This window comes from Diceros bicornis, chromosome 4 (assembly GCF_020826845.1).
Source record: "Diceros bicornis minor isolate mBicDic1 chromosome 4, mDicBic1.mat.cur, whole genome shotgun sequence".
In the NCBI taxonomy this organism is placed as follows: Eukaryota; Metazoa; Chordata; class Mammalia; order Perissodactyla; family Rhinocerotidae; genus Diceros; species Diceros bicornis.
Window position 1 is genome coordinate 28,125,819 of NC_080743.1, and position 16,578 is coordinate 28,142,396.

General features: G+C 39.7%; 1 protein-coding gene across 2 annotated transcripts in view; it reads right to left on the minus strand.

Annotated features, from left to right (window-relative positions):
- TGFBR3 (transforming growth factor beta receptor 3) overlaps positions 1-16,578 on the minus strand; it is a 186,636-nt gene that overhangs the window by 69,510 nt on the left and 100,548 nt on the right. For both annotated transcript variants that reach the window (XM_058538504.1, XM_058538503.1), the window contains exon 4: positions 5,009-5,146. In XM_058538504.1, the coding sequence (XP_058394487.1) occupies positions 5,009-5,146 (138 nt within the window). The remainder of the gene's footprint in view (positions 1-5,008; positions 5,147-16,578) is intronic.

Here is a 16,578-nt window from a genome sequence, read left to right on the forward strand (position 1 = left end):
ATTATATCTTTTTATTATAGCCATCCTAGTGGGTATGAAGTGGCATCTCATTGTGCTTTTAAACTTGCATTTTCCTAATGACTAATGATATTGAGCATCTTTTAGTGAGCTTATTGGCCATGTGTGTTTCTCCTTTGGAGAAATGTGTATTCAAATTGTAGCATGTTTTAAAAGACAATTTAGTATTGTGGCTCTTCCCAAACATTTTTAGCAAACTCAGGTTGAAAGTTCAGATATCTATTGCCCAGTTGAACTACCTTACTTTTTCTTCAGTGTGGAAATAATTACATAAATTAAAAAATAAGCTTAGATGATTCTTCTATGAGAGTTTTACTTGGAGTTTCAACAGGATAGACTGAAAGGGTAGGATTATTTTTATTTCTGATTGCACTGAGGGACAACTCTAACCTACCCAATATTCCATACACTCGAGAGAAAAACTATAAAGCTGGGACAGCTCCGTTGTGTGTGCGTGTGTGCATGTTTGTGACTCGTATTCAAAGGTCCACTACTTGATACTCAGCCTAAAACAATCATCTTCACTCCACTCCCATTTCCTAGAGCAGAACAACCAGATAAAGGAACTGCACTTGCAGAGGACACAGTCCCATTCTCTCCCTGCCTGACCCACTCTCTCTCGCCTGCAAGGTGGAATCATGAGAAGGACTGGAATGATTTGACAGAAAAAACCAGATGCCTTTATTAGACAGTATTGAAGTATAATGTTTTTAGTCACCCTGGTGGGTGGCTGAGACGTTGTGAGTAACACAAGGCCCTGCTAACTAATTATGAAAGGTTTCATTTTTTTAATTTGGGCAGTTATAATAATGGAGACACGTCAAATTAAATTAAAAGGTCACCCGGATAGATGAGTAGATGCCATTACTTGAACTTTTCTCCCTACCCCATTAAAAAAAAAAAAAAAACTGTTAAAGTATTAAACCTCCACCTAGAAAGTAAAGACAGCTTTAAGGCAGTCAAGCAAATCCTTCAGAAGCATATCAGGGAGGAAGCAAGGACACATGCATCTTAGACTGAGAGTCAAGGGACCCACCCTCTCTCCTCAGCTCCTCTAGCTATCTGGGTAACCTTGGAGAAGACACTGATAGAAACAGCTAGGCCTGTTTCCAAAGATTCCATAGGCCTTCTAAAGGGTTTAGATGAAACACCTTACGTAAAATAATCTGGTTATCTTATCCCCAAACTTTAACTCTTAACTATAATAAAAGGATAAACAGAACACACCACTGGTTTTCTATCTAGCAGGTGATCCCCCTGCTGAAAAGGCTGTCAAGTGGATGAGCAGACTCTGAAATTCATTTCAGGCTACAGAGAGCAAGGGAAGAGCTTGCCTTGCTTTCTTCAGCACACTCTCTGTTAGAGAGAGCTGCCCAGCTTGTGAGAGAACTTAAATCACTCATTGTCTACTGACCTGAGAACCTGAATGAACAACAGACGTTCCACCATCTCTCCCAGGCCATGAAGAAATGTACAGATGCGAGAAAACCATTTTCCCTAAATAAAGCCTGCTGAACAACAAAGCAGAGTTCAGGTGTTCCAGAATTTAAATCCTTGACTTCTCCCAATGCTGCCTCCCCCGTCTTGGTAATTTTAGATTCATCACTTGATCTGCAATCTCCTTACATGGGATTAACTCCAAATAGGGTTGATGTTAAACTGTTTACTAAAACTGTCTCCTTTTTTCATTGTTAGTGTATCTTAAACTGAGGGCCAAAAAGCAGTTCTTACAGATCTTAAACAAAATTAAAGCAAATAAATAATAACTAGGAGACAGATACTTTCCCTCAAAACCCATGGAGTGGTAAGTTGAAGAAGGAATCCAGAGAGTGACCAGTAACTGTGATATATGTGGCCCATACTTTTCTTCTGGACCTATAGCCCAGAGAAATAGGAACTCCTTTCAGTCTGGGGCTGGCCAAGCTAGAAATTTCATAATTAGAAATGTAAATTCAACATCCTTTCCAAAAGTGTTCATTACTATGACTTATAATAAAGAACAACAATGTTATGGCAGGTAATGTCTATGAAGTTATCAGTGCCAGGCCCTGTACTAAACGTTTTACATGTAATCTCATTTAATCAAATATCAACCCCCTGATGTAGGGACTATTATTATTCCCATATTACAACTGAAGAGGAACAGGCTCGGAGAAATTAAATAATTTGCCCCAGGTTACTGCTTGAATTCAAACCAGAGTAGGTAAAGCCTTTGCTCGTAACTTCTCCATAACCCTCTCCATGCCCAATGGGGTAGCCACTAGCCTCATATAGCTGCTGAGCACCTGAAATGTGGCTAGTGTGCCTAAGGAAGTGTATTTCTGATTTTAGTTAATTTAAATTTAAATAGCCACACACAGCTATTGCCTAGTATTGAACAGTACAGCTCTGCACTATAAGGGCTAAATGTGTGTACAACTGTATGATCACGGCCATTAGACACACTATCACAAATACCTTTAATTACAGGAGATTGACAAAGACTGTGAGTATGAAGGGAGCCAGTTTAGCATAAGAGCTTGTAGGGTAAGTCCTCTGCGGGTCTGAGTCCCACACTGCCAGTAACTAGCAGTGTGATTTGGGTCACTACTTAACCTAAGTCTTACTTCCTCTTCTGTAAATGCATCTGTAAAATGAGGTAAGTGCCCCCACCGTCACAGGGTTATTGTGAGAACTGAATGAGCTCAAGTATTGGAGCACTGAGTGCAATACCTGGAAGGCACTGAGTACTAAATAAATGTGCTAGGAAGAGGAATAACGACGACTGATTTTGACTTTTGGCCTCTTTAATTTAGAAGTCATGAGAGTTTCAATTGTCAGAATAGGCTACAATTTAAGTTACAATAACTGCAACCTTGTAAAATGTACTTCTGAGTTTAAAAAATTTTTATTTTGAAATTAATTCAAATTTACAGCAAATTTGCAAATATAGACAAAGAACTCTTGTATACCCTTTAACTAGATTCACCAGTTTTTAACATCTCGCCACATGTGCTTTATTATTTTATCTATAAATCATATATTTTTTCTGATTTATTTGGCCCTTTATCCCTTAATACTTAAGTGTATTACGTTTCCTAAGAAGAAGGATATTCTCTTATATATAGTACATCTACAAATCCAAGAAATAATACATTGACACAATCATTTAATCTATCGGGGGCCGGCCCGGTGGCGCAAGCGGTTAAGTGCGCGCGCTCCGCTGCGCGGCCCGGGGTTCGCTGGTTCGGATCCCGGGCACGCACCGACGCACTGCTTGGTAAGCCATGCTGTGGCGGCGTCCCATATAAAGTGGAGGAAGATGGGCACAGATGTTAGCCCAGGGCCGTCTTCCTCAGCAAAAAAAAAAAAAAAAGAGGAGGATTGGCGGATGTTAGCTCAGGGCTGATCTTCCTCACAAAAAAAAAAAAAAAAAGATAATCTATCGGCTCAATTCCAATTCTGTCTATTGTCCCCACAATGTCCTTTATAGCAACGGCCCCACTCCCTACCCAACAGGATCACAGTTTAGGGTCACATGTGTCTTCTTAGTCTCCTGTAATCTGGAATGACTCCTCAGTCTTTGTCTTTCATGACTGACATTTTTGAAGAGCACAGGCCAGTTATTGTACAGAATGTCACTCAATATGGTTTTGTCCAACGTTTCCTCAGGATTAGATTCAGGTTATGAGCATTTTTGGCTAGAATACTGCAAAAGTGATGCTGTGTTCCTTCTCAGGTTACCACATTTGGAGGCACACAATATCCATCTGCACTACACTGGTGATGTTAATTTTGATCAGTTGGTTAAGGTATTGGTAGCTCCACTGTATATAGTTACTGTTTTTCTTTTGTTATTAGTAAGTAATTTGAGACTACATAAATATACCATTCCTCAAACTCCCTCCACCTCCACTAGATTTAGCATCTATTGATGACTCTTCCCTAATCAACTTTTACTATGACGGCTGCAAAATGATGATTTTCAAATGCCACCATTCCTTCTATATTTATTGATTGGTATTCTACTATAAAGAGGAACTTTCCTTTCTCCCCTTTTTACTCATTTATTTATCTATTTATTAACTGTATTGACTATGGATTCTTCCTTTATTCATTGGATACCTTGAGTATTTAAAAGAACTCTTCAAATCTAAGTGACAAGAAACTACAGATTTGGATTAAGAGTCATTAATTAGGCAAAGTTTATTCATCATGCAAGAGGAAGACTATTAACTGAAGCCTCTTTTTGTTCTGGATGCTGTGGGCAAGAGAGGTTTAAAGCCTCAACTCTGCCTTTAAGGACATGAGCGTGCAGCTCGAGCAATAGACAATGTGAGTTATCACTGTGAAGTGCAGAGTTGCTCATCATCAGACATGATATCATACCCCAAAAATTCCATCCAAACAACCCATCAATTTCTCCACAACTAGCAAAGTTGAATGTTCTGGCAAACTCAAAAGGACATGATTTACAAATAGTAGGTAATATTTGGATCTTTCCATAAGAGCTGGGTTCCAGCTTTTTTATAAAATACAAATGTTTTCATTTTGGAGCTCCCTGTGTCACTTTCTCAACAAACAGATCCTCATATCAGAAATTAGGCCCGTGTTATATACAAATAGGATGGGTTTGTGCATATTTATTTTACGGTCAGAGACCACACACCTAGTGGCTACTTACAATATTTACATTGCTCCTGATGCCACAAGGGGAGGCTCAGAGCTGAGACCGAAGCTCAGGCCACACAGACTATGACTGCAGGCCCTGCTCTAACGTGCAGACTAGACCTGACTCTCCACCTACAGAAGAAGACACACGATTAGTGTTTGTTTCCTGTGAATGCTTATCTGTGCCGTCCCAACATCACTAAGAGCGTAAGCCAAATTTAACACACTGTGGACTTGGGTATTATTTCAACGAAATAAGCCTTTTAAAAAGCCTTCCAAAGTTTTAGAGTCATTATATCCTTGTGTTAAGGATCACTTTGGGATGGTTTCGAATACTTACCAAGAAAAGTCTGGAGACCCCAGTTGCAAGCCTTTCTGTCTTCAGATGCCAGACCAGGGGCTGTGGAGAGTTGAGCAGAAACACGACAGGCTTGTGGTGAATGTGGACTGAAGAGATGGGATTCAGGTGCAGAGTGACCTAGGAAGCAACAGAAAGAGGAGGGAAATCTTAGCACTAGCTTTCCTTTAAATTCACTTAGTGTAGCATCTGGAATACTTTTTCACAGCTCACCATTAAGAGAAACCAGCTATAAGCTAGTTCAGATTCTATGGATAAGATTTATTAGGTTGAACTAGATGATGTTGCCAATATTTGACTATTTTTTACTACAAAGATGGCTATATCATATGGTTCGACCCACACCAATCTCAACCAAAACATGATTCAGCTCCTAGTAATAGTGGAACACAAATAAACAGAACATAGTTTTTTATAAGCTGGCAAAGGCAGAATAAAAGTTATCTTCCCTCAGGACTGCCTCATCCTTCAAGTCAAATGACTAAGCTGAAAATTGGAGTGCAGAATCCCCCGGGGGCGGGTCATCCCTCTGGATCACCAGAGAAAGGACTTTCTTCTCTTCCAGGTAAGCTCCAACTTCTATAAAATTAAGTGAGTTCTGCCAAAGAAAAGTGCCGAAAGCTGAGGGAGAGGGGCTGCCAAGGGGAGCTGCCAGCGCTTTCATCATCCCAGCCATTAGCTTGAAGGGGTTTTCCAAAGAAATGAAGCACAGAGAACACACAGAATAATAACTGATTGTATATCGCCCCGGTCCAAAAAAGGAAAAAACAGGGAAGAAAGCCATGAGCCTGGAGAGGAGAATTATGGCCCATCTTGATAGCGGATCAAGGACTATTGTAGGTTACCACTGTCATCACTAACATCATCAAAACGCACCTGTGAGGAGAGCTGGACCCAGAGCATTCAACAACGTCCTCCCAGAGCACATGAGCCAAGGTCGGTCGACACGGATGTGAAAAAGCAAAGGGGTGGATAAAGAAATACTGAACAGATGCTTTCATATAACTATGTCTCACAGCGGCTTTCCGTACAGAGGGGTGAAGCAAGACCCAAGAATTGCGTTTTTAAACAAGTTGAACTCACCAAAGAGCACCATCGAGTGATAAGGGAGGGAAAGGACAAAAAAGGACTTTAGCTAGAAAGACACAGACTCCATGATACACTGGGAATAATAGCACATCTCAGCCATAATCCTTACGAGGATTAAACGGTCTAGGTCTATGACGTGAGTCTATACAATCATCAGGGACAGAGCACACAAAGCTGGACTGCTTTACATCTTCCCAGTGGTTGCTGGCCCACTCTAATCTCAATGTATCTCTGCCTTGTATTGTAGCGCTTGCCTATCACACCAGTGTCACTTATTATAGTATATTCTCAGGTCATTGACAAGGCACTAAACTTTACTTAACTTTCAATACCCATGCCTTAGCACATGGTAGGCATTCAGTAAACGCCCACTGGATGTCTAATTCTCTACTTTTCAATGCCACGAAAGTACTTTATTCTGTGAATAATTTGCACTAGAGTACATAATACCATCTCGTTCCTTAACCGTTGAGTGTGCGTGTCTTATTTTCCAAAATAGATCATAAACACTCAGTAGGCAAAGATATGTCTTATGTTTAAGTCTGTGCTTAGTATAGAGTCAATAATTTTTAAATGATTGATCACAGCAAATTCATAAATTTATGTTACCCAAAAGGTAAAAAAAAAGGCTGAATATATGAATAGGTTCAAGGGATTTAGCTAGCTAATTTACAGAAAAGTAAAAAAAAAAAACAAAAAAAAACACGAGGAGACTCAGACTGTCATGAGTTGGTTCTGCAACACAGCTAGGATTGTTTTTCTATTGGCATAAGCGTAGTACCAAAAGCAGAGTACTAATGAACGGTGATGCCGCGTATAGCTACAGCAAAATAACATGTCCTTGGTTGTACAGAGTCCACCTCACAGCATTTTGGAGATGCTGTCCACATTTAGAAATAAACAGACTGATCGCACTGTAAACAAGAGAGGCTGCAGAAACACAGCAGGGGCCAAGATTCAGATCACAGCATTAACTAAACAGAGATGCACACTACAGAAAGCAAACACTACGGAGAGTGAAGAAAGGAGAGATGAAATCCTTACTCGTTCAAGAGTAGCTGAAAATTGCAAAGAAACACTCTGTCACTAATACTACGTGTCAGTAAAAAGTTTCCAGATTTAGTCATTCCAAAACTGCTTTTTGAGCACCACAAGGGCACAAAGAACAGCAATGTGTATCCACAGAGAGTACATCAACTCTTTTTCTGATGATTTTCTTTGCAGCCCTCAAAGTATACACTTCTTGGAGCTTGCAGATAAAATAGTAATGAATATGTATCTCAAATGAACAAAAATTAAAAAAGAAACCTTAAGAACTGAAAAGAAAAATATGTATGAGACAGATACTGGTGTTCGGGTCCAAAATTTTCCAGATGGTCAAAAGTGTTGAGGCCTGGCTCATACGATCAAGGAAAGATTTCTAGGAGCCACAGCTCTCCGAGCTTTCCTGGAAACGGCTGCCTCTTCGATATGTGGCAGTGTCTGGCCAAGATGAATCCCCGACTCTGGCACATGGGGCCCAGGCAAAGCCCCAAAAACCATTTTGCAAAGAGGAATTTACACTATGATTGGGAAATTAAAAAAAAAAAATACTCAATACTTTTTTAAAAAGATCATTTGGCAGGAACAGAGAGTCCCCCAAGCACCCACTCACCTAATCCCTCAGCAACCTTCCTCTACTTGTATAAATCTTGCTGAAGGGAAGACAGAGGACAACCAAAAACAACCAACAAAAGAATGAAGGTATAAAAGCTCCCGGAAACGTGGGGAGAACATACCCGGAATATCTCTTAAAGAATTCCTGGCTAAGGTGCCTAATTTCTCTCAGGCTGAAAAAAAGAAAAGAAAAGAAAAGAAAAGGAAAAGAAAATTCTCTTTAGAACCAATTATAGCTCAGGATAGACTACAGTTACAAAGATAAAGACAACCTGCTGAAGTTTTTCATGGGTGGATTGTCCAGCGATCATGGTCTAAAGACCAGAGCTGAGACAGACAGCAGCAAAGAATAGCCCATGGAGAAATGATACAAATGGTATCCAATAATTTCCAGTTTGGAAATCCAAACAATAGTTTACAGAGTTGACTCTCAATCCTACGTCAAATTTACATAAAAATAAGGGTCATCACTTAGTCCATGGGCTTCATAAGCATAACGAACTGAACCTAGGGCCCATGTCACTGTGAAGACTAATGGGGCTTAAAGGGGATGCATACCAAATGAGGGGACAATGACTGGTCTCTAAATTAGTGGCTTCTTTCTTAATCTTAATCTCAAATCATAGAGATTTGAGAACTTAATGCAATAATGAACCTTCTCCCCACAAGAAAAAACAAACCCATATGCACACAAAACTTCGCAGACAACATCAGGGAAATATATCCATTGCAGGGCCCATAACCCCAGGTTAAGTACCTATTAACCTAGGTTAAGGAATCCATTGTAGAAGAGCAGGAAAATTCTAATGGCAAAAATGGAAACAAAATGACTCCATCTAATTAAACTAGAGACTACACCTCTGGTCTTAAGATGTCATCCTTTCAAGGAAAGAACAGATGACAACTCAGAACTAAAAAACTTTCACATGCAGTTTCTGGGGTTTCAGTGACCTCTTGAAACCATCCACATAGTGGTCCATAAAGCCTAGTCCAAGAGTTCCTGCTCTAATCATGTTTGTCTCAACAGTGCTGAATGTTCGGTCTTCCTAATGGCATGAGAAAATGTAAGTAAATTTGATCTGTCACATCCCACATGTAGACACTGTTCCTCATACACTGCTGATCCCCCCCCTAAAGAGAGGAAAGCTGATTGGTCCAATCGGTTCTACGGCATCTATTTATACTAGGTCTTCTGAGCTTATCTATGCACTTCAACTATCTACTAGATGTAATTAATGTATTTCTCCTATTTTATAAAGAAATTCAAAGTAAATCTTTTCTGAGTACTTCTCTGGGAATCTGAACACAATTTTGACAAAGTCAAGGCCAAGACTAAGGAGCATAAAACCTCCAAGTGGGAGAGACAACCTTTCTATCTCCCATTTAGGAGGCATGTCCTTGCCCATTTTATCATCAGAAAGCAACATGAACAATTTTCTCTGGACCTTGTTAGGCTGAAGACCTCTCAGTTCAGCAAAGATTATCTTTGATAAGCAAAAACATACATTGCATCAAACTCTGTATACCACTGTATATAAATGAATTATGTACTTTCTTACAGGAAAGAAAAAAAAACCCTACTCTCTTGATGGAAAGATGCCATATGAAAATTGTTCCGAATTCCCCAGGATTCATAGTAGAGATGCAAGATACTTCTACCATAGTGACTTGAAAAATGCCTTTAGTTAGACCCCCTACTCCTGGAGGTTATTAAAACAAACAAAATCAAAGCAAGCGAAACAACTGATATGAGAGTCTAACAGCTGTCCAATTTTGCTAACATGTCAATGAGGTTCCATTTCAACATTTCTGATTCTTTTGACAGCCCTTATGGATCCATGAAACAATGAAGTCATCCCAAACATTACCAAAGAGACTCCTGTTCTCTAAATCCAGACCAAATAATGCTCTGAAATGGATGATCCAATAATCAGTTTACACAAAGACTGATAAGAACTCCAGCAGTGAGTCTATAACTAAGACCCATAAAATCACACCCTGGTCTGTATATAGCCACCATCTATCCCCTCTTCAGAGGTAAGGAGATATTCACTTAGCAACAGTGTTGGTAGTAACTGAAAACATCCTGAATCTGGGTCTCGTAGCACCCATAATTTACAAAAACGGACAGTGCGACATGAACCTATTACAAGACATTAGGGTACCACAGCTGAACTCCAATTTTACTTACATTTGGGCAATATGGTTTTTAGGAACTCAAATCTGACCCAAGATGCATCTGAAATGTGCAACCAATTGCTGGGAGTGGGGAACGGTAGTTAGTTAAGCTGCTGCTACAGTGTTTTAAAGTGTATTCCAGTCTGAGGAACCCCTACAGCTGACATTTTATTTGCCATTGCTCGTCTTTTGCCATTTGGGAATTAGTATAAAAAGAGTCCCTTAAAACATTCTTGGAGGGGTGGATTTGGAGTTTTAAAAAAATTTTCCGTATTATTTTATTTTTATATTTCTCTGAATTTCTAGAGAAACATCAATCAGTTGGTGCTGAATTCAAGGAATCTCCCTTGACCCCCTAAGTGTCTCTACCCTCACCCGGGAATCAACTGACCATCCTCCCTGGTCCCAGCAGCACTGAGGTCAAAGATTTCACACTACTATGGCAAAGGATATCAAGTTCTTTCTCAACAGTTTTGTCATGAAACCACTTAATGTGATGAGAGGGACCCAGCCGGTCAAATCCAAAACTAATTCCTCTTCCCCACAACAAGGACGGGATTCAGGATTCCCTGGGAGCCTCTGAAAAATAATCTAATGTGACCACAAAACCGGAAAAAAAAAAAAAAAAAACCAAAAATGAAAGTCTCAAATTTGATACAGAAATAAGTCTGCCCTCTCTGCTCTATATTTTGAATGCCCTGGAAAAATACTCGGAACTAAATTTGGGTTGGGGGTTGAGGGACAAGAACTCATATAAACAGAAGAATATTTCTGAAACTATAGGTCATGACCCTTTAGAGGGGTCCTGGGAGAGTTGCAAGGGGATTCCAGGGACCCTGGCCCTTCCTTCCCAGAGTAGCCCACAAGCTCAGTCACTACAGAGAAGAGAGGAGGGAAAGGGGAGACCCTGGGTGTGGTATGTTCTGGGGTAGGAACACTGCTGCAACCCACAGGAGGCTGCTGCTGAGAGCAAGTCTGAGAACACTGACAGCACCTCTCCACTGTCCTTCAGTATTAAACATCTGCCATCCGAATATCATTCTGTATATGTCACTAACACACCACGGCCTTTCAGGATTCTGGCCTGCAGCACCCTCCCACCAGCCCCTGGATGGACATGTGCATCCAACTCAAAATGCAATATCCAGTGAAACTGGCCCCATCCCCCAGGCAGAGCTGGCACTAGGCGCTGCTCCCACAGACCACACTCATGTTTCTACCTCTGCATGGCACTGTCGTGATCCGTTTAGGTATTTGTCATTTACTCCCTCCCCCTTACACTGTGAAATCCTCAGGACATTCTTCAAGGGCAGAAACCGAATTACACTCCTTTCTGCATCCTTTGGGCCTAGCACAGGGCTGGATATCTAGTAAGCAGTCAAGAAGTTTTCTGAAACAATGAATAAAAGGAAGAATCAATAAAGGGTGTTAATGAAATGCAACTCAAGTAATGGTTACAGAGTCATATTGTCATGTTTTTCTGGCCAAAATGGGGGTAGGGGGGTATGGGTGCATCTAGTAAAGAGAACATTAACCTCACTATCAAGTTCAACTTGAACTTTAAAACACAGTCAAGAAAAGCAAACAGATTCCAACTCATGCTACCAAAACGAATGGTAGGGGTTGCCTGGAACATATGTTGGAGAGGATTCCGAGGCCATACCCAGACTTTGTGGGAATAAACGCCCTGATTATCATCCTCTGCTGTGTGTACAGGACAGGGTAGAGCAGCACCTATGATACGCCACGTACAGGGACCACACTAGGCAAAAAAAAGGAAACAGAATTTTTTGGTTATCTTTAACAGTTATGCAAATTCAATATGTAAAAACTTCTGGAGCATGTTTTCCTCCTCAGGGATAGATAATAAAGATTAAAAAAGAATAAATGTCTCTCATTGTCTGTCTGCCTCTCTTTCTCTCTTTTTCTCCCTACCTTCCCATCCCACCCTTAATCTTGGGTGTTGGCCTTGGGGCATAGGGGAGGATGGGGAGTTGCTCTACAGGAATAAGAGGCAGGAACTACTTTGCTTCTGGAAGAGAGGGAAAGATAAGGAAGAAAAGAAGTGGATTGAGTTGTGAGCAAGATGACGGGAAGCTAGCACAAGCTGAGAGGTCATTGAAACTCCACAGGGATGGGTCAACAAGTATTTTTATGAACCATGATGTCTACAGTGCCAGCTAAAGTTGTTTGAGTTGCTTTGATGTAAATCTTCCTCTATCTCCTCTACAAAAGCTTTAATAATGCTTACGGTTCTCATGAACGAATGCACTATGGAACTCAAAATGGTATTGGTTACATTTCAAATCCAAGTGAATCAAGTGTATCTCAGACACATCACGTGTAGAAGTATAAACCCAGGATGTGAAGAGGGCCATGAGAACTCTAATGCTCTCGTAATCTGCAGAAATATACCCTCCTCTGGATTTCTACAAACCATGGAAGTAGCAGAGGTGCAACCAATCATTCCTTGAGCTCCAGGGACTCACAAGTTGATACGTGGATTAGACCAAATTACTCCCCAAGGAAACTAAATTCTGGTCAGGGTAGGAAAACCTTGGGAATTCTGTGAAGTCTGGTTTCCTCTGAAAGCTCTAACAAAAACAACTCCTGAAGCTCAAAGTAGCAGCCCCCTAAGGGTATTCTGGTCTCATCCAGCCAGGTTATGATTTTAGAGGAACTTGAGCTTCAATGTTACATGGCCTGTCTTGAGAGAGAGAGAAGAAATAACCCAGATGTCAAAGGTGGGAGAACATGTTATCAGTCTATGTTTTGGGAACATTTTTCCTGCAAAAGCATTATTTTCTTTGATCAAATGTTCCACTATCTTTTAGAGGCAAAGAATGTTAAATGCTTTTAATTCAGGCAATGAACTGTCAGAACAGCCTAACGCACGAGAGAGCAAATGCAGTTTGCAGTATTTACACTATAGTTCAGTACTTTTGCCTGTTTTCCTCCTCAGAATCTGTTTTCCTTGAGCCCTGCAATGAGTCTTCAGGGTAAGACCTATGACCACAGAAAGCAGAGGGAAAGTTGTGAAAATATGCACACAGAATTCAGCATGCCGTAGTTGAAAATGTCTGAGATGGGATAATATCTTCCTAAAGCCACTACTGAAGGATTTAAATTTCCTATTTTCTTGAGGCAGCATTAAAAGTAGTTCAATACATTCATTCTAACTGGAAATGTATTACTTCTTATACAAAGCCACAATGAAGAGTAGGACACCTGGTAACAAGTTTATTATAGTTACTCTATACCCTTAAAAATTCTTTAACCACTTAATAACAACCTGAAGGAAAAAGGAAAACAAAAATTCAAAGAAAGAAAGAAGCAAAAGACCTAATTGTAGGAAGTCTGAACAATGTTCCTTATTTAGATCAAGAATGATCCTGTTGATATTTATTTACAGGTAAATCAGAATTCAGAGTCATGGGACTAGGAATGGATTTTACCTCAGAATGAAACAAGTGCAAATTCTAACACAAACCATTTGATTTCAAGTTATCTAATTAATCCTAATGATAACTAATACCAGTCATTCATTTCCCAAAAACGAAGACACTATAATCCTGTCAAAACCATACATGTAGTCAGCAAATTTAAACCCTGATAAATCAATTCATATTACTGGGAATTATTGAATGTACAGAGCAACAGAAGGAAAATGAACAGTACCAGTTCATTTCCAAGAGAATAATTAAAATTGTTTCCCCCATTTGACATCGAGAAATATGAGGTTCTACCTTAACATTTGGAAATACTAATTGTGTCTTACTTTTTATACACAGTATCGTTTTTTATAAAATGAGAAAATGAGGAAAAAATGAGAAAAATGAGAAATGAGAAAATGAGAAAAAAAATAAGCTACTAATCTCTGAATTTTACTCAGTGTATTAAACATGGAAGGCACAGCTGGAGCACCTGTATTTAAAGAGAGTTTGAAAGTGTTACAAAGGCTTAGTTTCCCATGCAAATGGAGACGGTACAAGCTACTCTTTCATAACATATCTCTAAAGAAATTTTCTAATTCTGACCAAAGTCTGGAAGGTCCTAAAAGATACCAAGATCAAACAGCTTAAGCTCTGTTTCATAATTCAGTCAAGTCCCAAATGCCTATTAAGTCAACAGCTGCTAGTCTTCTACTTCTCATTTTCAGCAAAACTATTAGTCTACCATTCTGTCTCTGACTCATCCTTTGAAAATACCACTAATAAGCAGTAAGTAGAGCCAAAATGGGAAAAGTAGAAGCGGGGGTGGAAGGGCTACACTACAAAATATTCAAGATTAGATTATAAATTTAAATATTCCAAAATTACCAGGATCTTGTAGAAATAATTAAGATTCTCTGTCATTCATGGTGTTCGGGCAGAAATAAGAAATGTGACTCTGGCGGCCCCGTGGCTTAGTGGTTAAGTGCGCGCTCCGCTACTGGCGGCCCGGGTTCAGATCCCGGGTGCGCACCGACGCACCGCTTCTCAGGCCATGCTCAGGCCACGTCCCACATGCAGCAACTAGAAGGATGTGCAGCTATGACATACAACTATCTACTGAGGCTTTGGGGGAAAAAAAAGGAGGAGGATTGGCGATAGATGTTAGCTCAGAGCCGGTCTTCCTCAGCAAAAAAAGAGGAGGATTAGCATGGATGTTAGCTCAGGGCTGATCTTCCTCACAAAAAAAAAAGAAATTTGACTCATAATGACAAATCTCTATAAAAATGTGATTTGAAATAAGCAAAATGTGGTATATCCATACAATGGAATATTATTCAGCCATAAAAAAATGAAGTACTGATACGTACTACAACATGGATGAAACTTGAAAACATTACGTGAAGTGAAAAAAGCCAGACATAAAAGGCCACATGTTGTATGATTACATTTATATGCAAGGTCCAGAGCAGGCAAATCCATAGAGACAAACAGCAAATTAGTGGTTGCCAGGGCCTAGGGGTAGGGGATAATGGGAGTAACTGCTAATTGTTACAGAGTTTCTTTTTGGGGTGATGAAAATGTGCTGGAAAGAGATAGTGGTGATGGTTGCACTGCATTGTGAATGTACAAATGTCTCTGAACTGTACACTTTAAAGTGGCTACAATGGTAAATTTTATATTATGTGTTTTTTACCATACACCAAAAAAATGTGATTCATACGGGATGAACCAGACCAAGTCTTGAGTTTCAAATCTCAACTGGAAAGACCTTCATGTGACACTACAAGGAACTCAGTTTATCTTAGAAGGCCGAAAGGTCACTTCAGTCCTCAGGACTTCAGATCTAAGGCAGTCAAAACTAAGCCACACTCTAAGCTAGCTTCAGACAGTAACTTGTGTTTCCTACGCATTTTTTTTTTCATTTATTCAAACAGCATTAGTTAAATACCTCTGATGTGCCAGGCACCATGCCATTTACCGGAATAGAAAGATGAGTAAGATGCAGCCTATCTTTCCCCAATTTCCTCACAGTCCAGAGGGAAGACAGACATAAGAAGAGATGATTATAATGCAACACTAAGATTGAGATATGTAAAGGGTATATGCGGAGAGGAGAGGATGTCAAGGGTTGGGAGAGGAAACAAGCAGCTTGGGCTGGGCTAGGCTGGGACCCCAGGCAGGACAAGTCAGACCCAAACTTCTCTAAGAAACAAGCAAAATCAGCAAACATGATAACTTTCTTATTTCTCTCACTCTTTCCCAATTTTCTGAAGTACTTAGATTGGCTGGATGACTACTTGTTAGAGATATTTTAGAAACAAAATTCACAAAGTATAAGCTGGACTGGATGACCACTAAGACCACTTCTGACCCTAGAATCTAGGGTTTCCATGACTTCATTATTAAATACTTTCCTTAAGACTTTCAGAATCACTTTACCCACTTCCTATTTCATTTCTTCTCTAAAGAAGTTAGCTAAATTTGGTTTTAAAAATCCATATATTTAGAAAGCAATACAGTAAAGTCCTTGAGAGTGTTTCCCAACAGAAAAAACTTTTTAATTATTTCAAAAGAAAATGATACTAGGATACAGCAAATCTATGAGGGAAGTGATGACAGTTCTTCAGTATTTCATAGAATTCAGAATACTGTTGTGCTAGGTCAGGTCATATCTCTCCATGTTTTGGTATATGTGAGTCTGTGGGAGCTTGTTGTCTCTGGCTTATAAGCCCAGATTCTAAAATTAGAACCAGCTTTGAACAAGCCATTTTCTTCATAAGATATTAAATTAAATCTCCCTTAACCTTAAAAGAGATCAGAGTAATCACATAGGATTGTTGAGAAGGTTAATTAATTTATATTATAAATATAATCCTTTGTAAACTCTGACGTGTGAGGGAATTTTTATTATTCTCTCAAAGATCATAAAAAGTTAAACTTTCCAGACCATTACAGATGGATAGTATTCTAAAATATCCTAGCTTTTAGAATAGAGAGAGAAACCTGATAAAGTCAAAGTCATCATCAGATTCCATATCCTTAAGCAAACAAACTTTTTAACCAGAGTTAACAAGCAGCAAAACTATATGATTTTCATTTCTTCTTCTATTAATTTTCCACTCACCAGGGCAGGCTCCCAGTCAGCACTGGGAAATAAAGTGTGGATGATGTACAAAACGGATAGCGTCCCTCTTA